General features: G+C 36.7%; 2 protein-coding genes across 2 annotated transcripts in view; both read left to right on the top strand.

Moving 5' to 3' along the window:
- The window catches only part of LOC128251409 (uncharacterized), a 191,774-nt gene that overhangs the window by 842 nt on the left and 165,932 nt on the right, over nt 1-25,000 (top strand). The window contains exons 2-8 of the mRNA XM_089345840.1: nt 4,988-5,142; nt 6,624-6,691; nt 6,908-7,052; nt 7,697-7,745; nt 11,332-11,486; nt 12,473-12,509; nt 18,765-18,974. Coding sequence (XP_089201966.1) covers nt 4,988-5,142; nt 6,624-6,691; nt 6,908-7,052; nt 7,697-7,745; nt 11,332-11,486; nt 12,473-12,509; nt 18,765-18,974 — 819 coding nt within the window. The remainder of the gene's footprint in view (nt 1-4,987; nt 5,143-6,623; nt 6,692-6,907; nt 7,053-7,696; nt 7,746-11,331; nt 11,487-12,472; nt 12,510-18,764; nt 18,975-25,000) is intronic.
- Nucleotides 19,403-25,000, top strand: part of LOC149130117 (E3 ubiquitin-protein ligase MIB2-like) — a 24,268-nt gene continuing 18,670 nt past the window's right edge. The window contains exons 1-2 of the mRNA XM_089345834.1: nt 19,403-19,432; nt 24,280-24,455. Coding sequence (XP_089201960.1) covers nt 19,403-19,432; nt 24,280-24,455 — 206 coding nt within the window. The remainder of the gene's footprint in view (nt 19,433-24,279; nt 24,456-25,000) is intronic.

Below are 25,000 nucleotides of genomic sequence, written 5' to 3'. Positions count from 1 at the left end.
ATAGAAGAAAGAAAGGAAGAGAAAGAAAAAAAGAGGGAGAGAAAGAAGAGAGAAAAAGAATGTGAAAAATAGACAGACAGAGAGAGAAAGATAGAAAAAAGAATGAGAGAGAGTGAGATAAAAAAAAAAGAAAAGGGAGAGAGAGAAAGAGAGAAAAGGAAGAGAATGAGAGAAAAGAAGGAGAAAGAAAGAAATGAAAGAGAGAAACAGAGGAAAGAAAAGGAGAATGAGAGAGAGAGAGAAAAGGAAGAGAATGAGAGAAAGAGAGAAAAGAAAAGGAGAATGAGAGAGAGAGAAAAAAGGAAGAGAATGAGAGAAAAGAAGGAGAAAGAATGAAATGAAAGAGTGAAAAAAGAGGAAAGAAAAGGAGAATGAGAGAGAGAGAGAGAATGAGAGAAAAAAGGAGAAAGAAAGAAATGAAAGAGAGGAAAGAAAAGGAGAATGAGAGAGAAAGAGAGAAAAGTAGTGAAAAAGAGGAAAGAAAAGGAGAATGAGAGAGTGAGAGAGAAAAGGAAGAGAATGAGAGAAAAGGAGAATGAGAGAGAAAGAGAGAAAAGAAGGAGAAAGAAAGAAATGAAAGAGTGAAAAAGAAGAAAGAAAAGGAGAATGAGAGAAAAGGGTGAGAAAGAGAGAAAAGAAGGAGTGAAAAAGAGGAAAGAAAAGGAGAATAAGAGAGTGAGAGAGAAAAGGAAGAGAATGAGAGAAAAGAAGGAGGAAAGAAAAGGAGAATGAGAGAGAGAGAGAGAGAAAGAGAGAAAAGGAAGAGAATGAGAGAAAAGAAGGAGAAAGAAAGAAATGAAAGAGTGAAAAAGAGGAAAGAAAAGGAGAATGAGAGAGAGATAAAGAGAGAAAAGGGAGAAAAGAAGGAGAAAGAAAGAAATGAAAGCGAGAAAGAGAGAAAAGAAAAGGAGAATGAGAAAAAAGGAGTGAAAAAGAGGAAAGAAAAGGAGAATGAGAGAGAGAGAGAATGAGAGAAAAGGGAAAGAAAGAGAGAAAAGAAGGAGAAAGAAAGAAATGAAAGAGTGAAAAAGAGGAAAGAAAACGAGAATGAGAGAGAGAGAGAATGAGAGAAAAGAAGGAGAAAGAAAGAAATGAAAGAGAAAGAGAGGAAAGAAAAGGAGAATGAGAGAGAAAGAGAGAAAAGGGTGAGAAAGAAAGAAAAAGAGAGTGAGAGAGAAAAGGAAGAGAATGAGAGAAAAGAAGGAGAAAGAAAGAAATGAAAGAGTGAAAATGAGGAAAGAAAAGGAGAATGAGAGAGAGATAAAGAGAGAAAAGGGAGAGAAAAGGAGAAAGAAAGAAATGAAAAGGAGAATGAGAGAGAGAAAGAGAGAAAAGGAAGAGAATGAGAGAAAAGAAGGAGAAAGAAAGAAATGAAAGAGTGAAAAAGAGGAAAGAAAAGGAGAATGAGAGAGAAAGAAAGAAATGAAAGAGAGAAAAGAAAAGGAGAATGAGAGAGAGAAAAAGAGAAAAGAAGGAGAAAGAAAGAAATGAAAGAGAGAAAAGAAAAGGAGAATGAGAGAGAGAACGAGAAAGAGAGAAAAGGAGAAAGAAAGAAATGAAAGAGTGAAAAAGAGGAAAGAAAAGGAGAATGAGAGAGAGAAAGAGAGAAAAGGAAGAGAATGAGGAAAGAAGGAGAATGAAAGAGAGAAAGAGAGGAAAGAAAAGGAGAATGAGAGAGAGAAAGAGAGAAAAGGAAGAGAATGAGAGAAAAGAAGGAGAAAGAAAGAAATGAAAGAGAGGAAAGATAAGGAGAATGAGAGAGAGAGAGAGAAAAGAAGGAGAAAGAAAGAAATGAAAGAGTGAAAAAGAGGAAAGAAAAGGAGAATGAGAGAGAGAAAGAGAGAAAAGAAGAAATGAAAGAGAGAGACAAAGAGAAAAGAAAAGAATGAGAGTGAGAGAAAATCAGAGAAAAGGGAGAGAAGGAGAAAGAAAGAAATGAAAGAGAGAGACAAAGAGAAAAGAAAAGGAGAATGAGAGTGAGAGTGAGAATCAGAGAAAGGGGAGAGAAAGAGAAAAGAAGGAGAAAGAAAGAAATGAAAGAGAAAGAGAGGAAAGAAAAGGAGAATGAGAGAGAAAGAGAAAAAGAGGAAAGAAAAAGAGAGTGAGAGAGAAAAGGAAGAGAATGAGAGAAAGATAGAAAAGGAAGAGAATGAGAGAAAAGAAGGAGAAAGAAAGAATTGAAAGAGTGAAAAAGAGGAAAGAAAAGGAGAATGAGAGAGAGATAAAGAGAGAAAAGGGAGAGAAAGAGAGAAAAGGAGAATGAGAGAGAAAGAGAGAAAAGGAGTGAAAAAGAGGAAAGAAAAGGAGAATGAGAGAGAGAGAGAGAAAGAGAGAAAAGGAAGAGAATGATAGAAAAGAAGGAGAAAGAAAGAAATGAAAGAGTGAAAAAGAGGAAAGAAAAGGAGAATGAGAGAGAGATAAAGAGAGAAAAGGGAGAGAAAGAGAGAAAAGAAGGAGAAAGAAAGAAATGAAAGAGAGAAAGAGAGAAAAGGAAGAGAATGAGAGAAAAGAAGGAGAAAGAAAGAAATGAAAGAGTGAAAAAGAGGAAAGAAAAGGAGAATGAGAGAGAAAGGGAGAAAAGGAGAAAGAAAGAAATGAAAGAGTGAAAAAGAGGAAAGAAAAGGAAGAAAATGAGAGAAAAGGAGAAAGAAAGAAATGAAAGAGTGAAAAAGAGGAAAGAAAAGGAGAATGAGAGAGAAAAGGAAGAGAATGAGAGAGAAGGAGAAAGAAAGAAATGAAAGAGAGAAAGAAAGAAAAGAAAAGGAGAATGAGAGAGAAAAAGAGAAAAGGGTGAGAAAGAGAGAAAAGAAGGAGAAAGAAAGAAATGAAAGAGAGAAAAGAAAAGGAGAATGAGAGAGAGAAAGAGAGAAAAGGAAGAGAATGAGAGAAAAGAAGGAGAAAGAAAGAAATGAAAGAGAGGAAAGATAAGGAGAATGAGAGAGAGAGAGAGAAAAGGAGGAGAAAGAAAGAAATGAAAGAGTGAAAAAGAGGAAAGAAAAGGAGAATGAGAGAGAGAGAAAGAGAGAAAAGAAGGAGAAAGAAAGAAATGAAAGAGAGAAAGAGAGGAAAGACAAGGAGAATGAGAGAGAGAAAGAGAGAAAAGGGAGAAAAGAAGAAGAAAGAAATGAAAGAGAGAGACAAAGAGAAAAGAAAAGGAGAATGAGAGAGAGAAAATCAGAGAAAAGGGAGAGAAAGAGAAAAGGAGAAAGAAAGAAATGAAAGAGAGAGACAGAGAAAAGAAAAGGAGAATGAGAGCGAGAGAGAGAAAAGGGAGAGAAAGAGAGGAAAGAAGGAGAAAGAAAGAAATGAAAGAGGGAAAGAGAAGAAAGAAAATGAGAATGAGAGGGAGAAATGAAAGAGAGAGACAAAGAGAAAAGAAAAGGAGAATGAGAGTGAGAGTGAGAATCAGAGAAAAGGGAGAGAAAGAGAAAAGGAGAAAGAAAGAAATGAAAGAGAGAGACAGAGAGAAAAGAAAAGGAGAATGAGAGAGAGAGAGAATGAGAGAAAAGGGACAGAAAGAGAGAAAAGACGGAGAAAGAAAGAAATGAAAGATAGAGACAAAGAGAAAAGAAAAGGAGAATGAGAGTGAGAGAGAGAATCAGAGAAAAGGGAGAGAAAGAGAAAAGAAGGAGAAAGAAAGAAATGAAAGAGAAAGAGAGGAAAGAAAAGCAGAATGAGAGAGAGAGAGAATGAGAGAAAAGAAGGAGAAAGAAAGAAATGAAAGAGAGAAAAAGAGGAAAGAAAAGCAGAATGAGAGAAAAGAAGGAGAAAGAAAGAAATGAAAGTGAGAAAGAGAGGAAAGAAAAGGAGAATGAGAGAGAAAGAGAGAAAAGAAGAAGAAAGAAAGAAATGAAAGATAGAGACAAAGAGAAAAGAAAAGGAGAATGAGAGAGAGAGAGAGAGAGAGAGAGAATCAGAGAAAAGGGAGAGAAAGAAAGAAATGAAAGAGAGAGACAGAGAGAAAAGAAAAGGAGAATGAGAGAGAGAGAGAATGAGAGAAAAGAAGAAGAAAGAAAGAAATGAAAGAGAGAAAGAGAGAAAAGAAGGAGAAAGAAAGAAAAGAAAAGCAGAATGAGAGAGTGAGAGAGAATGAGAGAAAAGAAGGAGAAAGAAAGAAATGAAAGAGAGAAAGAGTGGAAAGAAAAGGAGAATGAGAGAGAAAAAAGGGAGAGAAAGAGAGAAAAGAAGGAGAGAAAGAGTGGAAAGAAAAGGAGAATGAGAGAAATGAAGGAGAAAGAAGGAAATGAAAGAGAGAAAGAGAGGAAAGAAAAGCAGAATGAGAGAGAATGAGAGAAAAGAAGGAGAAAGAAAGAAATGAAAGAGAGAAAGAGTGGAAAGAAAAGGAGAATGAGAGTGAGAGAGAGAATCAGAGAAAAGGGAGAGAAAGAGAAAAGAAGGAGAAAGAAAGAAATGAAAGAGAGAAAGAGAGAAAAGCAGAATGAGAGAGAGAGAGAGAATGAGAGAAAAGAAGGAGAAAGAAAGAAATGAAAGAGAGAAAGAGTGGAAAGAAAAGGAGAATGAGAGAGAGAAAGAGAAAAGAAGGATAAAGAAAGAAATGAAAGAGAGCGACAGAGAGAAAAGAAAAGGAGAATGAGAGAGAGAGAGAATGAGAGAAAAGAAGGAGAAAGAAAGAAATGAAAGAGAGAAAGAGAGAAAAGAAGGAGAAAGAAAGAAAAGAAAAGCAGAATGAGAGAGTGAGAGAGAATGAGAGAAAAGAAGGAGAAAGAAAGAAAAGAAAAGCAGAATGAGAGAGAGAGAGAGAAATGAAGGAGAAAGAAGGAAATGAAAGAGAGAAAGAGTGGAAAGAAAAGGAGAATGAGAGAGAGAGAGAGAATGAGAGAAATGAAGGAGAAAGAAAGAAATGAAAGAGAGAAAGAGTGGAAAGAAAAGGAGAATGAGAGAGAGAGAGAGAAAGAGAGAAAAGGAAGAGAAAGAGAGAAAAGAGGGAATTTCTATATTTCACATTTCCTTATTTTCTTCGTTACAGGTCAGCCAACCTATTCTCTACGGACTCACTCCTTTAATGCAGGCAATTCAATATAGGAAGACAAACATTGTGAAATTATTGTTAGATGGTGGGGCTGATGTGAATATAAGACACAAGTTGTATGGTTCTACAGCTTTACATTGGGCTGTGAAATGGTAAGTTGAGAATAAAGTAAAATCTCCAAATGTGGTTTTGTTTGTAAATTTCTTCCAATTGCAGACAGGTGATGATGATGATGATGATGACGATGATGATGATACTGATGATGGTGATGATGGTGATGTTGATGATGATGATGATTATGGTATATGATGATGATGATGATGATGTTGGAGATGACGGTGATGACGATGATGATGATAATGTTGTTGATGATGATGATGATGATGTTGATGATGGGGGTGGAAATGATGATGATGTTGATAATCATGTTGATGATGATGAAGAAGAGGGTGTTGATGATGATGATGATGATGATACTGATGATACTGATGATGGTGGTGGTGGAAATGATGGTGATGTTGATGATGATGATGTTGGAGATGACGGTGATGACGATGATGATGATAATGTTGTTGATGATGATGATGAGGAGGAGGATAATAGTGCAGGTGATAACGATGATGATCATGATGGTGGTGGTGGTGGTGGAAATGATGATGATGATGATAATGTTGATGATGAAGAAGAGGGTGTTGATGATGATGATGATGCTCACGATGATGGTGATAATGATGATGTTGGAGATGATGAAGATGACGGTGATGGCAATGATGATGATGATGATGATGATGGTGGACATGATGAAGATGACGGGGATGACGATGATGATGATGAGGAGGAGGAGGAAGGGGATAATCGTGCAGGTGATAACGATGAAGATGATGATGATGATGTTGGAGATGATGTTGGAGATGATGAAGATGACGGTGATGGCAATGATGATGATGATAATGAGGAGGAGGAAGAGGATAATTGTGCAGGTGATAAGATAACGATGGAGATGATGATGTTGATGATGATGAGGAGGAGGAGGAGGAGGATTATAGTGCAGGTGATAACGATGGAGATGATGATGATGATGATCATGTTTCGACTGAAAGACAAAATATGTAGAACGGGAAACTGCAACACCTCGTCATCAAACCCTGACCAAACCTTCAACTGCAGCCTCTGTGGCTCTGCCTGTTGGTCCCATGTTGACACTGTCAGCCATGAGTGTCCCTGCAGTCAACCTGGACCAGCCCCTTCTTAACCTTCATTCATGAAGCCAAGACAATATACATACATATTTACATTCATCCTGATTTTGTATCAACTCTTTACACAAATCCCTCAATAATATATTCTCCTTCACAACTTTTGGCTAACTTTCCACCATTTGGTAAATTCCTTGATGTTAGAAAGAACCTGGCCTCGTCTCACTTGGATTATCTTGTTGAGTTGGTGCATTTGCTGTGCGGATTAAGCTTTGCATTGTTCGTGTGAGTGTTTTCAAGCATTTTATAGGAGATTAGCCCTTCCAAATCCCATCAAACACAGAGCATTGTCTTGCATGGATGCAACTCTGGATTGTCACAACACAGTTTTTTCCTTCTATTTTATATTGATTTAAAACACCATTTTTAATCACCAGTAACAATGCAGCACCGAAATCTCTGCTTGTGTCTAGAAGTAACCTGGTGTCGTATAAGCAAATTAATGGTGAGAGAAGAGCATTGGTGTTTGTCTCTTTTGCTCAGAGTGTATGGCACCCATGTACCAAGTTTCTGAACTTTAACCATCAAGTGAAGGCGATTGGAGATGATATCATGACAGCAGCCCTTCTGCTCTGCTGGGTCAGTTCCCTAGTGGATTAACATGGAGCCCCGTGGATGAGCTTATTTGATCGATTCTTACTGAACTGAACAATTCAGCATTGACTTGAAGAGAATGTGAGGTTGAATTTCCCTACCACGAATCGTAAAAACCAGTTCTTTTTGCAATGGAGCCTTCTCTGTGCACAGAACAACGCAGTCTCTAGCAGCTTAGGAAGCTTTGGAACCTTGATTGAAAGCAAAGAAAAGTAAGGTTTCTGCTTGGCTCTCCATCTTTATTTCTCGGAAATTTCATAAAAAAAGAGACGAAAATTGTAGAGGAAGAATAGAAATACAAAAATATAAATTACTGAGATTAAAATATGTCTCGCGTTCATATAACATTGGAAAGAAAGGAAGTTATCTGACAACATAATTTATGTATGTGTGTGTATGTATGTACCTGTGTATGTGTATATATGAGTGTGTGTATATATGGGGAGAATTCATAAAAAAACCCAAAAGTCGAAGACAGGTTGTATAGACAACAAACAGATCTATTAGTTATATATATATATATATATATGTAAATGTATGTACGAGAGAGAGAGAGAGATGCATACTCACATCGTATGTGTGTGTATATATATATATTTATATATATATATATATATATATATATATATATAAGTATACGTATTTGTATGTATGTATGTATATATCTACGTACATGTGTGTACATGCGTGTATATATGTATGTAGAGTAGGAGTTGTATGCTCATACTGTACGTGTATATATATATATATATATATATATATATGATGGTTTAATTTTTATGTGTTGGAAATAATTATATATTTAATGTAAATATAATAAATCATTGTCTCTGACATTTCTATCTTTTACTCTCAGGAATCAACCTGAAGCTGTGGCAATTTTATTGCAGCATCCGACCATTCAGGTTAGTGACTATATATATATATTTGGCTATGTGGCTGTATATACATAAATCGTGTGCATGTATATACAATGTAAATTCTGATGAGTGTATGTTTATTCCCTAATCAATTCTTTTCGTTTTTTTTTTTAATTCATATTAAATTCCCAAATATTCCTAATTTACTCCTAAACTGTTTTCTAGAAATTTCCATAAACATTTATTGTTTTTTCTGAAAATTATGAGGAAACAAAGTCGACTCAGACAAAGTATTACTAAACTTCTCTCCTGACCTTCGGGGCACACTTATATAGGTACGTATATATATATAATGTATGTATAATGTATGTATCTTGTATATGCGTGGCTGTGTGGTAAGTAGCTTGCTTCCCAACCACATGGTTCTTGTTTCGGTCCAACTGCATGTAAGGTGTCTTCAGCTATTGCTCCGAGTCAACCAAAGCCTTGTGAGGGGATTTGGTAGGAGGAAACTGTAAGAAGCCCGTCCTATATGTATGTATATGTAGTTTTTGTGTCTGTCCCTCCACCATCACTTTACAACCGAATTTGGTGTGTTTACGTCCCCGTAACTTAGCGGTTCAACAAAAGAGTCTGATTGTATAAGTACTTGGCTTACAAAGAATAAGTCCTGGGGTCGATATCTTCGACTAAAAGGTGCTGCTCCAGTATGGCTACAGTCCAACTGATTCCTAACTCTCTGATATTTCCTATATTTTGTGAAAGTTATTGATTTTATATGAGGTTATGTATATATGAAACACAAAGAATATGTACCTGAGTTTGACTGAAGCCATGTATTAAAGGCTGGATCAATAACGAAAGCAAAGTGGTGATGCACCAAATATTCACTTATTACGGATGGACTTTCATAAAACTTCATTTAAAAATGGTTAATTTAAAAAGATTCAGGAGGAACATATAACCAAATATATATATATATATATATATTTGTGTGTGTGTGTGTGTGTGTGTGTGTAATCAAAATAAGCAAGAAGGATATCCAGAGGTAATGCAGTACAATCGTTTCATGCAATTCTGTTTAATTGAACAATGTAATCATTACATCAATTTAAGATGCAGGGCAATCCTCAGCTGCACAAAGACATAGAATCTAATTAAGTTAGAACAGATGGACTCATTAGTATAATTATACCTAACATCTACTACAAGTTAAGGAGATAGATAAAGAACAGACTGTCTCACTCTAGTTTAGAAGAAGATATACATTGTTACAGACTCTGCCTGTTACTGATTTTCTTTTGTTTTTTTGGGGTCAGTTTTAATTTATAGACTAGTTTATCAAAAACCTTATATATGTAAGGCTAAGAGAACAGAGGGCAGTATCTGTTAGGGGTAGAACTGAGGGAGTAGGCAGACATCATAGTTGGTATAGTCATAAAAATCGGGACTTATTAGAAGCAATATCATGAGGTTTGGTAAAGGAAGACTTAAAACAAGGTGTTAGCTGATAATTAAGGGGGTCACCCACTAGCAGACCATTGATAATGAAACAGGGAAAGTCTTATCAGGTAGTACTATAGTTAAATGTTTTAAACAACCATGCTTGCAGTTATATCTATATATATAGAGAGAGAGAGGAGTTCAGCACTATCACTGGATAATTTCTGGATTATATATATATATATATATATACATATATATATATATATATATATATATACGTAGATTGTCAATCCAAACATGAACAAGCAAGTAAAACAACAACGCGAGGACGTGGAATAAGTACAGTGTTATTGGACGCTCAGAAAAGGAAAGGAAAGAAAGAGGATTTCACGTTTCGAGCGGAGCTCTTCATCAGAAATATAGAAAAAGTCCAAAGAAGGGAAGACAGAGAAAGAAAATCGCCAACGATAGACACGCGGCCACATATTGGAATGACCGGAAGGGAAAGGGTGACGAAAAAGTTCTTTTCAAAGACAGGAGAGTGCAAGAGAAGGAGGTATTTGTGTATATGTGTGGGTATATGCATGCACGCATGTCAGTGTGTGGTTGTGGCTGTTTATGTATGTGTGTGGTTGGACATAGTATCGTTTAAGGTCATAGGAAGAATTTTGGTAGGAGTGGCTGCCTGTTGTGTGTCTACCTACACAGGTGCATAGGAGATTGGTCAGTAGAAAGGTACTGGTAGTTTGAAGTATGTGTGTGTGCGTATATGTATATGTAGTGTGTGTGTGTGTTGTTTGCAGTGTGTGTGTTGTTTGCAGTGTGTGTGTATGTATGTTTGTGTGTGTATGTGTGTACGCGTGAGGTTGTGTCTGTGGAGTAATTTTACTTTACTCTGTGAGTGTGTGTGTATATGCTTGTATGTGCGTGTGTGTGTTCATGTGTGTATAATTGTGTGAATGTACGTATGAGTGTGTGCTGTGTGTGTATGGGAGGTATGTGTGTGTCTCTATATATGTGTGTGCGTGTATGTGTGTGTCTGTATATATGAGTGTGCGTGTGTCCAAGTGTGTGTGTGCGTGTGTATTTTGTATGTGTGCATATGTATGCGTATGTTTATGTGTGTTTGTGCATGTGTGTGTGAACGAGGGGTTGTGTAGGGGGTATAGGTGCGTTTTTTTGCGTGTGTATGCATGTATGTATGTGTGTAGTTGTGTGGGTGTGTGTATGTGTGTGCGTATGCGGGTGTCTATACGTGTATGCGTGGGATTGTGAGTGTTAGGTATGTGTGTGTGTGTATGTGGTAATGTGTACGTGTGTGTGTGTGTGTGTGTGTGTAGGGGCAGGAGTGGCTGTGTGGTAAGTAGCTTGCCTACCAACCACATGGTTCCAGGTTCAGTCTCCCTGCATGGTGCCCTGTGCAAGTGTCTTCTACTATAGCCTCAGGCTGACCAAACCTTGTGAGTGGATATGGTAGACGGAAACTAAAAGAAGCCCGTCGTATATGGGTGTGTGTGTGTGTGTGTAACTGCGTGTGTTTGTGGGGTCTGTCTTTGTCCCCCGCCCCACCCGACATCACTTGACAACCGATGCTGGTGTGTTTACGTCCCTTTAACTTAGCGGTTTGGCAAAAGAAACTGGTAAAATAAGTACTAGGCTTACTGGGGTCGATTTGCTCCAGTGAATTGACTAACAAATGAAAGAATAAAAGAATAAATGTAAGTATGAACACACACACACGCGAACACACATGTATACACACACACACACACATTTTGCTGCTCTGAGTTTATTTATTGAGTTATTCATCTTACATATATATATATATATATATATATATATATATGTGTGTGTGTGTGTGTGTGTGTGTGTGTGTGTGTGTGTGTGTGTGTGTATGCACATACACACACATATAAATATATATCTGTGACACACACACACACACATATATATATGCGTGTGTGTATATATATAAATATATTTATATGTAAATATGTGTGTATACAAGTGTGTATAAATACATTAGAAATCACCCTTAATTACTCCCCACCCCAATCATTCCACCATTTTTAATTAATTCGATTCCTTCTCTTTTCTTTTTCTTTGAGTTTTTCTTTTAATCTTTCACCACCCCACTCCCCCTTTCACACACCATTTTTAATGTTTTTATTCTTTTCTTTTTCAGGTGAATCTAGAGGATAATAAGGGTCAGACACCTCTACACTTGGCCTGTTCCAGAGGACACACAGACATAGTTGGCCTCTTCATAAACCACATTGGCATCAAACCCAATGTGGTGGACCCAAATGGAGACACTCCTCTGCATTGGGCAGTTCAGAGGTAAGTCCCCATTGGATCTGGAATATCCAAATCTGTTTCTTTTATGTTTTCAATAATGTTTGTTTCTTTTTCATCGAGTCATTCATGTCATAATCCCACCATGGGGTCATTGTCTTTCTTCTCTTTTTCACACACAAATGACACTGTAATCTGCTTCATTAATTAATAATCACCATAATTGTTATTGTTGTTGCCTAACTGGACTCTTTACTTCCTTTCATCTTCCATTACCTCAACGTTTCAGGTTCAAATCCTCTCCCTTCTTCTTTTCGTCCCATCTAGAACTACTTTCTCTCTCTCTCTCTCTCTCTCTCTCTCTCTCTCCCTCTCTCTTTCTCTCTCTCTCTATCACTCTTTCTCCTTTCTGGTTTCCCTATTTCCTCCGACCCTGGGCTAAATTCAGAATCATCTTCCAGTATTGAAATTTGTCTCTTTTATGTTCCATGTTCAAATCCTGCCAGAGTATTTATTTTCCCCCTGGGGTCAATATAATCTGTACCAGTAATATCCAGGGGTTCCTTTACTAAACTGCCCTCCCTCTTTCCTCTTGTTCTTGTTTCTTATTACTGTTGGAAAAACTACCTTGTGGTATTTATATACAACTCTCTAAGTTCAGAGTTCAAATCCTGCCAAGGTCAACTTCTCCTTCCATCTTTGCAAGGTTGAGAAACTACAATACCAGTCATTTACTGGGGTCCATATAATTAAATGTATCCCTACTTTCCCTCCTAAATTTCATGTTTATATAACAGTTGTTCATTGTACCATATATACACTTCTGTGTTTACTCAGGTGTGTATATATCATTGTTCTACTGTGTAGAGTGTGTATTGATTAAATTTGTTTGTGTGTAATAATTGCTGTAATTAGGTTACAATGACCTAATTACATTTGGGTTCTTTATTGACCTAATAACTATTAATTATCTCAGTCTCTGTAATGTTTGTATTTTTCATGTTTTTCCTTCCTCTTTCCATAACTTTCAGGAAACGCTATGATGTGGTGACTTTGATGCTGTCCCAGGTTAGTTAACAAATACAAATTATATACACTCTCTAGTATTTTATTGATCTGTATAATATTAATATCATCAAGGTACCAGTGGAATAATAGGGGTAGATTTAATCACATGTACTACAAAACACTTGTTTGTGGAGGACATGTATATTGATCATGTTGATAATGATATTAGCGGTGTTGACAGTCCAACTGACCACCACCACTGATAATATCTTTAATGGTGAAATGAAACAAGGTCATTATGAGACTAACCAAAATATAACAGATACCATGTGTGTGTATATATATATATATATATATATATATTTTAATTGTTTTAGACATTTGACTGCGGCCATGCTGGGGCATCACCTTGAAGTTTTAGTCAAATGTTTCGATCCCACTACATTTTTATTTTAAGCATATCACTTATCCTTTCAGCCTCTTTGTTGAAACAACACACACACACACACACACACACACACACACACACACACACACACACACACACACACACACACACACACACTCGCTCACACATACATAGGCACACACATAGATACATTTTATGAAGCTTCTTTCTGTTTCCATTTACCAATTCCATTCACAAGATTTTGTTCAGCCCTAGGTAATAGTAGAATATACTTGACTGAGTTTCAATGCAGAGGGATTCAACATGGAATCGTGTATGGTTGGGAAAAAAAGCTCCTTACACGACAACCATGTATTTCTGTATGTGTGTGTATCCATTTCTGTATATATATATATATATATATATATATATATATATATATATATATATATATATGAAATATATAGTTTTAGGGAAAATAAGCAATTTAATTTTAATTTTTTATAAATTGATTTTAATTGAGTTTTTACCTGTAATTTTGGATTTTGTCCCTAATATTATTATTATTATATATATATATATATATATATATATATATATATACATACATATACAAATATATTTATATATATACATATCATCATGCTTGCATGCCTCAGATAAGTTTTATTGGGGCAGATTTTCTGCAGCTGGATGCTCTCCCTATCGCCAACCCTCTCCTCTTCATTTCAAGGAATCTAACATTTGCTAAGAACTAGACATGTTCCCGAAGAATGTTGGCAATAATAGACACTGCTTATATGACAGTGGGACTCATTTACAATTATCATATAATGTGAAGCCAAAAAGACACACACACACACACACACCCACACACACACACACACATGCATAAGACATGCATTAATAAATGTTGGCACACAAAAAGCTATAATAAAAAACGCTTGTCCAGGGGTTACATGCAATGAAATTGACCCCAGAAGCATGTTGTTGGGAAGCAAAGGTCTTACCACCCAGTCATGCCAGCTTCTCTATCCATCTATCTATCTATCTATCTATCTATCTATCTATCTATCTATCTATCTATCTATCTATCTATCTATCTATCTATCTATCTATATATATATATATATATATATATATATATATATATATATATATATATATATATATACATATACCTGAAGATGCATGGCTTTGTGGTTAGGGTATTTGACTCCCAGCCGTAAGGTTGCAGGCTCGATTTACTGCAATGTGTTGTGTCTTACAGCAAGATACTATTTTACGTTGTTCGGTTCACTCAACTGGCAAAAATGGCCAGTACATGTATTTGAAAGGGACCAGTCTTGACATACTCTGAGACTCCCTAATCAGATCAAGTATATATATATGATCTATATATATATATATATATATATATATATATATATATATATATATATCATCATCATCATCATCATCCTCGTTTAACGTCCGCTTTCCGTGCTAGCATGGGTTGGATGATTTGACTGAGGACTGGCGAACCAGAAGGCTGCACCAGGCTCCAATCTGATTTGGCAGAGTTTCTACAGCTGGATGCCCTTCCTAACGCCAACCACTCCGAGAGTGTAGTAGGTGCTTTTACGTGCCACCGGCACGAGACCCAGTCACGCGGTACTGGCAACGGCCATGCTCAAAATGTTGATTTTTACGTGCCACCTGCACAGGAGCCATTCCAGTGGCACTGGCAACGACCTCGCTTGAATGTTTTTCTAATATGCCACCGGCACAAGTGCCAGTAAGGTGACGCTGGTAACGATCACGCTCAAATGGTGCAATTTACATGCCACTGGCACGGAAGCCAGACATCTGCTCTGGCAATAATCACGCTCGGGCAGTGTTGTTAGTGCTCCCCTGGCACAGGTGCCAGTCATCGAATATGGTTCAATTACGATTTCAATTTCAATTGCCCTCAACAGGTCTTCTCAAGCAGAGTTTACTGTCCAATGAAGGAGAGATTGGCATGGGTGCCAGTCATCGAATTTGGTTCGATTTCGGTTTCAATTCACTTTCCTCAACAGGTCTTCGCAAGCAGATTTTAGTGTCCAATGAAGTAAAGATACAAATAAGTGAGCTGGCTACACTTCTGGCAGAGGCCACAGATTATGCTCTCACTTGGCTTGCCGGGTCTTCTCACGTACTGCATATTTCCAAAGGTCCCGGTCACTAGTCATTGCCTCGGTGAGGCCTAAAGTTCGAAGGTCGTGCTTCACTACCTCATCCCAGGTCTTCTTGGGTCTACCTCTTCCACAGGTTCCCTCAACTTCTAGGGTGTGGCACTTTTTCACACAGCTATCCTCATCCATTCTTGCCACATGTCCATACCAGCGCAATCGTCTCTCTTGCACACTACAACTGATGCTTCTTAGGTCTAACTTTTCTCTCACTGTGCTTACACTCTGTCGAGTTTGCACACTGACATTACATATATATATATATATATATATATATATATATATATATATATATATATATATATATACATATAAAGTAAAAAGTTATAAGATGCATATATTTCTTTCACCAGTTGATTTCTTTGAGATTACAACGTTTCACTGAAGTTTTCGTGTAAGATAAATCATTTTAAATGTGTGCATCTGTGTATAGGTTATAAATAACACAGTGTAATCGTACAATTTACAAAGTAAAACAAGTATAAATGACAAGCATATCAGTTCATACGATATCATGTTTACATCCATTCTTCAATGCAATATACACATACAACGACAAAATTTTATTTCCATAAATTAATATATGGAAGACAATCATTCAGAAAAGAGTTTTTTTATAGAAGAGAGAAGGCTATTTAGTAAGATAGGAGAGGTGTCTGAAAAGTCTTGAGCCTCAAAGAAACAAAACATGGAACAAAGCTTCTGATGATTTATTTTTCAACATAGTCCCCCCCATCCTCGATGGCTGAATACTTTCTCCAGCGGTGCTGAAGCGCTGTTATCCCGTTGCAGAAACTTCCTACAGCGTCTATGAGGTCATTGTCACTGGCAAAATGGCGACCAGCCAGGGCTTTTTTCATTTTTGGAAATAGATGAAAGTCAGAGGGGGCTAAGTCTGGCAAATAAGGCGGATGGGGAACAAGTTCGTATCCACAATCATGAATTGTTGCCGTGGCAACCACTGAGGTGTGGGCTGGAGCATTGTCGTGGTGAAAAAGGAGTCTTCTAGTGAGCATTCCCGGCCTTTTTTCTTTGATTGCTTCTCGGAGGCGTTTCAGGTGCTGAGAATAATACAGCCCTGTCACGGTGTGACCCTTTTCAAGGCAATAGATCAGCAAGACACCTTGAGAATGAAAAGAAAACTGACGCCATGACCTTTCCAGCTGAAGGAATAACCCTGGCCATCTTTGGGGTAGGAGAAGATGTGTGCTTCCACTGCTTTGATTGTTCTTTGGTTTCAGGCTGGTAGTGATGGACCCAACTTTCGTCCATAATAATAAAACGAGGAAGAAAATTCTCTTCATCAGCGTCAAACAGTTCCAGATTGCTCGTGTACAAAGTGCACCTGGTGCGTTTCTGTTCAGGAGTCAAAATGCGAGGGACCCACCTTGCAGAAACCTTTGAGAACCCAAGTTCTTTTGTCACAATATTGTCTGCTCTTTCAGTTGAGATGCCCAGTCTCTCGGCAATCTGACGACATGATATTGGGCGCTCTTGCATTATCATACCAAGAACAAGATCAAAGGTTGTCCTTGGTGGTTGCAGTTGGAGGTCTCCCTGGTCTTGGATCATCTTCCACGCTTCCGTTCATTTACCCAGTGTTTGACTGTTCCATATGAAGGAGCATTGTCTGTTAAGGTTCTCACCGTATCTTCATGGATTTCTGATGGAGTCATGCCTTTCAAATGAAGGTACTTTATGACAGCATGATACTCAGTTTTCTCCATTTTCCTTGTAAATTCGAAGCTTGTTTATTCAAAAATCTGCAGCAAATAAAATTAAAATATCAAAATCCTGAAAATGAGCAAGAATACTCCGAAAAGACTGTACTTACCAGAAAATATTGTTTCAACTATATAGCAGCCCTGATTCTAGGTTAGGCTCAAAACTTTCCAGACACCTCTCGTATCAAAAAGGAAGCAGTAAATATGCATACATACATGCATATATACATATATATATATATAAATAAATAAATATATATATATATATATATATTATACATAGAGAGAGAGAGAGACAACGAGAGAAAGAGAGAGATATGTATATTAAAAATGGGGTGGGGCGGTTTATGGAATTACCCTGGGTTTTCGGTTCATAAAGGTTTTTGCTTTATGGCGTATCGTCAGACCTCAAAACCTTTTGGCCTAAGACCGCTTCTAAATATGGAGCGGGGAAAAGATTGGGATTTATGTTTTCTGCAAACGATCCTTTTCCGTTCCCTGGCAAGAGGCTATCCTAGAGACCACGTGGTTTCTGTTAAATAGAACACAATTGCAGCGCTTCTACATATTTACTGAAACCACGGGTCTCTCATAAATATGAAAGGATTTACCCTCGGATACTCCAGGAATGGACTATACACCCGTATGCTGCTGGAAAAGCTAATGGACGTGATTAGGGGTATGAGGTGAAGAGTTGAGGCTTTTCTACCCTCCATATTTAGAAGAAGTTTTAGGCCAACAAGTTTTGGGGTATCGTTACGCCATGAAGCTAAAACCTTTTTGGACCGGAAACCCAGGGCAATCCCAGAAACAGGCCTTCCCCAGTTTTAAAATCTACACTGCTCTACGTCTTAGAGAGTGCTTCTTCTCCGGATTTATATATATACGGATGGATGTCATTAATCAGTTTATTTCAAGATATTCTATTTTTCACTTTATGTTAACATCCGTTGGCCAGCTAATTTCCACAACTGTACACAGTTTCTCTATGTATGTATGTGTGTGTGTGTGTGTATGTATTATGTATGTATGTATGTATGTATGTATTTATGTATGCATATGCATGTATGTATGTATGTATGTACGCATACACACACACGTTGTGATATAAATGTGACTGGTCCTATCCCAGGAATTCACAGTTTTTGAGTTTTATTACAAATGGAGGAATGGGAAATGGAGTATCGACCCATTTTGCATCGGACACTTGTTGGTTGGATAGTGCATAATTGCATGTGTTGCATCCTCCGGTGCAGATGCATCTCATCTGGTGTCTTGTTTTAAAGAAGATACCTCATTAAATATTCTTGGTTTCACTTGGCCTGTTGTTGCCAGGAGGTTGTTGGCTATAATGCTATAATCCAAGAACCTACTGACAACAACAACATGCCAAGTGACACCGAGCACTCTCCCACCCACAAGGAATCGATGCAAGATGGGTCAAAATGATCGTTGTGGTGAATAATGATTCTCATGAACTTCATTTTACATTTTCCTCATTCATCATATATATTTATATATCCAACAGTAATGTATATAAATCTCTCTGTATATATTTTTGTGTGTGTGTCTCTGTCTATGTGTGTGTGTGTGTGTGCGCGCACGCATTAATTTTATGGCGATGAACAGTTTTACGAACCCCTTATTAATATAGCAACATCAAAAGTATACTTTAGAAATTTTAATTCTTCTTTACTAGTCTTGATCTGTTAATCACGTGTTCACTCTTGTTCTACTCCCTTAAAACTTACTATAGTCAGGAATAAAAGGTAGGTTAAATTGAAACAACCTATTTATGACATCTTTATCCTGTCTAAAACACATCCTCATAGCAACTTTTAAAGGATCTTACGAAAGGTTGATTTTACGGACAAACATTAAATGTACATGATTAGTTTGATCAAATATGCAGTAGAAGACAATAATGACACATTGATATCCATCCTGATTTTCATGTAAATTTCCATTTTCTATTTTTACCTCCACAAAGGATTCAGTGGAATTGGAAGTGAAGAACCATAAGACAAAGACACCATTGCTTGAAGCCATTTCCCGGGGTCACCTCGGAATAATAAACTGTTTAATAGCCCGAGGTGCAAACGTAAATGATGTTGATGGTGAAGGCAACAGTTGTTTGCACCTTGCTTTGAAAAGAGAAGTGTTTAATTCCGAGGGGGCACCCATGGATATACTAAATGAAGTAAGTTCTAAATTTGTTTGTGTATATTTATTCATATATATATATGTGTTTGTGTGTATTTCTGTATATGTGATTCTGTATGTATGAGTTTGTGTATGTGTGAGTTTCTCTGAGTGTGAGGGAGAGAGAGAGAGAGACAAACAGATAGACAGACAAACTTTGCTTATCGCGTATCAATTCCCACCTCTCAACCTCCATCCTCCATTACCATTTCGTGATCCAGTCTCACCTTATGATCCGAATTATATTATGTAACAAACAATATTCCATCTCCTTTCACTCTCAAAGACGTGGGTCTCACCTCGGTCGAGAGGTGACCCATCTCGGATGTTTGCCATATAAACACAGCCATCACAATATGAGGGAGAAGTGACCTATTTAATAGAGGGGATATTATTCTCAATTAACAATGATGCAGGATAGAAGAGATGTCTGAGCTTCATAGTGCAGCTGCCATGGTAAATACATCCGGTCCATTCTATGAAGAATTCTGACTGAAAACTGCTCTCTACCCCACTTCTTGTACACGAAATACGTCCACTGACTTCTTGTGGACATGTCATAACAATGTTCAATGTTAGGACACTAGAGAATGAATACAATGAAGCATGGTCCTTAGTGAGTTTTCTTGTATTTAAGTTCTGTATGTACACTCATGCACACACACACTCACACACACACTCACACACACAAGTAAGGATTTTCAGTTTGAGTATACATCTTGTAAAATGCTGTTTAAAGCCCATTCACTGTATTCGGCTATCTCATGTCATCAACAGTATGGGCTTAAATACTACTGGACTTTTTGCTGTCATCTCATAAATAAAGCAGATTTTTATACTTATATTTTTCAAAATTAAGATAAACAAAGTACTTTCTTTTAATCTAAAACATATTCTCCTTCATTTTCTACAATGCTCTTCCATCTATCTGGTAGACTTGCAAGTCACCTCTTCCAAAATTTACTTGTCCAGGATTAAAAATGCTCCTCCATTACTGTTCTGACTTTGTCTAAATATTGATTTTGAAGACTGCGAAATAAATGATAATCCGATGAGGCAATGTCCGGCGAATATGATGGGTGGGGCATTGTTTCTCATTCAGACTGCTCCAGCCTTTGGAATGTCATGCTCGCTGTATGTGACCGAGTGTTATCCTGATGGAAGAATAACTTTCGTCTTGAAACAAAAGATGGTCGTTTTCCTCCTGTCGCTGACTTTAGCCGCTCACACTGCTCACAGTAGATCTCCTTTGTTATCGTTTGGTTTGGGTTTAAAAGTTCAAAATAGACTCAACTTTTCATATCTCACCAAACAGTTAACAACACCTTATGTGGTTGAAGATCTTCTTTACCCTGGGGCGCCGGTACTTCTCCTTTTGCCACCCAATGTCTATGGCACTTGATATTTTTGTAGAGAACCCGTTTCTCATTACCAGTCACTATCCGATTCAGAAAATGTTCATTCATGAGATGTGGCAGCAAAGAAGAGTTCATTTTCGTATCCTGCATGTGATTAGACTCGGAAAGTTTGAGAAGAACCCATTGATTCAATTTGCTAATTTTTCCGATGGCACAAAGGTGTCAATGAATGGTTGAAGGACCAAATCCAAGCTTCTCTGGTGGTTCCTCAACAGTTACAATGGGAGTGTTTGCAGGACGAGGCTCGTCTTCTAGGCTGTAGATTCATACTCAGAATTTCTGGAATCACCATTGACACTGGTTCACGCTTATTGTCCAATCGCTATATACTGCATTAATATTCCTTGCACTATCCATTGCGTTACCTTTATTGAACCCATAAAGCAAAATATGCCGAATATGCTCTTTTGTCACTTCTATTACAGCTTTGAAAAGTTAACTGTTAAAATCGAACTGCACTTTTCACAACTTGCACTATGAATAAGCACAATGTAAAATTACTACCTGTTTTTATAGCAAGTTGATGCAGGTAGTTTAACCCGTCCCCCTCCGACTATTAGTTCATGAAACTGAACTTAAAATTTGTTTCTGGGATGACCCAATACTTCAGTATTTTCTTCATGTCCGTAGATTTTATAAAATATGAAAGAAAGTGGAATTCACTCCACTCTTTATTCGACCCATCTTGTACTGTTGGGGCATGGGTGCATGTGTGCCTTTGTAGGCGAACATCTCCGCATGGTTGTGAGTGTGTGTGTTTATATGGATATCTTTAGGGTTGCAAAAACTGACCTCGTCTCTGCTTGTGCCACATAAAAATCACTAAGTCCACACTGTTGAATGGTTGGTGCTAGGAAGAGCATCCAGCTGTAAAAATCCTGCCAAAACAGTTACAGAACTTTGGTGCAGGCTTCTACCTGGCCGGTTCTTGTGAAACCATCCCACCCATGCCAGCGTGGAATGCAGACTTTAAACGATGATGACGACGATGATGATGGTGATGATGATAGTATATATATATATATATATATATATATATATATATATATATATATATATATATAATATATACAGATATAGGGCAGGGAATCGTCAATTAGTAATAAAATTAATAATTAACAATTTTGCCAAGTAGTTCAGTATGAAAAAACCTTTATCGGTAAAACCATTTATAATCAAAAATATACAGGGATTAGCATGAGTTGCTTCTCCAACATACTGAGAATTTAGAAATAGCAGTCAAAGAACTACTGATTCCAAACTACAAATTTTTTCTCTAACGGATGGCGATATTTATGGCACACACAGAACAAAAAACAGAAGAGAAAAGCAAAAACAAACCTGCCTTTAGTTAATCGGGTAAGACGTTTCACGGTTAAGGGTATGAAGTTACCCTATTCCGATCTTCAGCCACAATATTCGAATAAATTTGAAAGTGTCTAATAAAAACTCATGTGAATTTTGACCATGCGACATCAAAACCACGTGAGGAAGGCACTTAGGAAATTTATCGGCTAGTGAGTTCAAACACTTCACTCCAAAGAATCTATTCTATGTGCGTCACAAATAGTCCCGTATAAAAAATTTGTAGTTTGGAATCAGTAGTTCTTTGACTGCTATTTCTAAATTCTCAGTATGTTGGAGAAGCAACTCATGCTAACCCCTGTATATTTATGATTATATATATATATATATATATATATATATATATATATGTTTACTACCACACATATGTCTATTTCTACATACATATATATATACGCATGTCTACACATACATGAAAGTCATAAATATAATATAATAAGAAAAGGGAGTTAGGTGCAAAGTGGGGTCATACATAATCTCTATCATTGTTTAACGTCCGTTTTCCAAGATGACATGCGTTGGGCAGTTTGAGTGGAAGCTTCCTACGTGCCACATGAGCAGAATCCTAAATATTGTATTCAAATTTTAATTTTAATTCAAATGAGGAAAATGCTTTTTTTTATTCATTATATAATTGATTTCTTCATAAATATAAAATGTGTCTGAAACCCATTTGTGCTCTGATTTATACTACACCACTTTGGGGGCCTTCCCTACGTTGGATCTGGAACTTAAAGTGGAATGTTCACTGCATGCCTGAGTATACCTTTGTGTTTGTTAACATATACATGGGAACTTATATCGATTGGTCTGTCCATGTGAATGTAGATATAAGTGAAAGAACAAGTCTATCTATACATTAGTATTTACATCAATGTCCACATATACCGTTGATACGCGGATATGCTGTACTGAACCCTATCTTGGTATCCTTATTATTAGAATACCTTTAAGGCGGTGACATGGCTGAATGGTTAGCACGCCGGGCAAAATACTTACTGGTATATCGCCCATCTTTACATTCTGAGTTCAAATTCCACCAAGCTCGACTTTGAGTTTCGTCCTTTCGTAATCGATAAATTAAGAACCAGTTAAGTGATGGGGGGCAATGGGATAGACTTACTCCCACCCCACAAATTTCAGGCCTTGTGCTTATAACAGAAAGTATTATTAAGATACCTAGATTTTGTTGGATCCTGAAAATAATTTATAATGTCTCGACTAACGACCCTCCATGTTTGTTTCGTTCGGTTTCCTTGTATGACTCCACTGTCTTGTTTTTGTTACCAACTTTGACCCTCTGCAAATCCCAAATTGTGATTTGGTTGGGGACCAACTGCCCTTCGAAGACACCTATTGTCGTTCAGTGCTTGAAATGAGGAGTAGAAGTACAGCTGACAAATGATGAAGGGTTGTTCTTTATGTTACTTGTCTTGTTTTCCATTTGTTTCTCTCGTTGTTTATGTATTCGACTCTTTTCTATTCGTATTTCATGTTGTTTACTGTTTGTGACTTCCTGTACCCATATATGCGTGTATATGTATGTGTGTGTGTGTGTATTTATATATGTATATGCGTGTGTGTGTATGTGTGTAAATATCGATAAATATGTATGCATGTATATATATATATATATATATATATATATATATATATATATATATATATATGCATCATCTAACTATTGGTAGATCTTTTGGCATTTATTGTCAACTGTTGCAACTCTCTGTTTCCTTTATGAATAAAGGTCACTATACTAACAGACTTCTGTTGTATTGTTGTAATGTCTTCTTTGGTGAGAAGAACAGACATTGACACCCAACTACCACCCCACCTACTGGAATTGTCTATCAGACTATTAGTGTGAATAATTTGTTAATAACTACAATGTGTTGTTGTGCTGCCTCAGCTCTGACATTAATTCCTACTTCCTTTACTTTACTTTCACCATTCAAAGATGCTTCTTGCTTAATTAAGGAAACATTAATGATATGTTTGGTTATGTCTGTGTGATATTGATTTTGTTATGTTATGTTGTTGGTGTTTCTGTTTCTGATATAACTTATTTTATTTGTTCTCATGTTGTGTTATATTCATATATACAATACTCTTTCTTATGATATGGCCACTTGTCCGCCTTTATCAAGCCAATTGTGTAGATAGGTTCTTGTTGGTTTGTTGTTGCTATATTTGACTTTATTGTTGAATATGTTGATATATGTCTGGTTTACAAGTAAATATTTACTCACTAAATATCAATAAGCTTGATGTTAATCAATAAGGTTTGTCCTACTCAATACAATGACAAAATATTTAAAAGATGTCTAAGTGTTGAAAATCAAGTAAAACCATGAAAATGGGAAATGGACTCAATTAAAGATGATGTAGGAGGAACTCAATATTTTGTAATTGTTTTAATTACTGGATAAACAACCTATGAGTAAATTTAGATGTAATTAGGGGCATTTGTTATGAATATTTGTGTAATATTGTTATCATTTTATATTTCATCATTTGTAGTGCTGCACCGACCTCAGCCTGAAAATGGAGGAACGGCTCTCTGGTGTGGTTGTTGCTAGATATCTAGCCAGCCAGGGAGCCGACTTGCACCATAAAAATAATAACAATAACACACCATTGGACCTTATTAAGGACCCAAATTTGAGAAAAAAATTTGAAACATTTTTACCACCAAAGTAAGTATTTCCTGGCAATGAAAAGATAAACCATTACATTTTCTATTTTGTATATAATCATGTTTATATGTTTGTTTAGTTTTAATTCTACCAATACATTATACTGTCGCTAGTGTTTTCGTCAAAGGCCACACAATAAAACAATATACAGTTGTTAGGAGATCAAAGAAAGAACACTATTTTGATTACATTCACATGATTCGTAGTGTTGACAGTTATACTTCACTGTCCATCCCCACCTACTTCTCTTAGTTCCCTATTTTAAAGATTTCTGATCAATAGGAAAATATAGATCTAAATAATGAAGTGAAGGAATTCCAATTTGAAATTGTTATTTAGAAGTAAGTGGAATTTATCTGTCTACCAACATATTTATCTTGCTTTTCTATGTCTGAATCAGTCAATATTAAGAATGGTTTCATAGAAAAATAACCTACAAACACACACCAACAGTGTATATGTATATTTCTGCAAATACTGATGGAACATTGCCACATATCTTCACAGCAAAAAATAAGCTGCCAGGAAACGTAAATAATTCAAGT

This window comes from Octopus bimaculoides, chromosome 30, assembly GCF_046866305.1.
Source record: "Octopus bimaculoides isolate indiv1 chromosome 30, ASM4686630v1, whole genome shotgun sequence".
In the NCBI taxonomy this organism is placed as follows: Eukaryota; Metazoa; Mollusca; class Cephalopoda; order Octopoda; family Octopodidae; genus Octopus; species Octopus bimaculoides.
The sequence above is the reverse complement of the archived record's forward strand: the minus strand, read 5'-3'. Positions and strand labels throughout refer to the sequence as shown.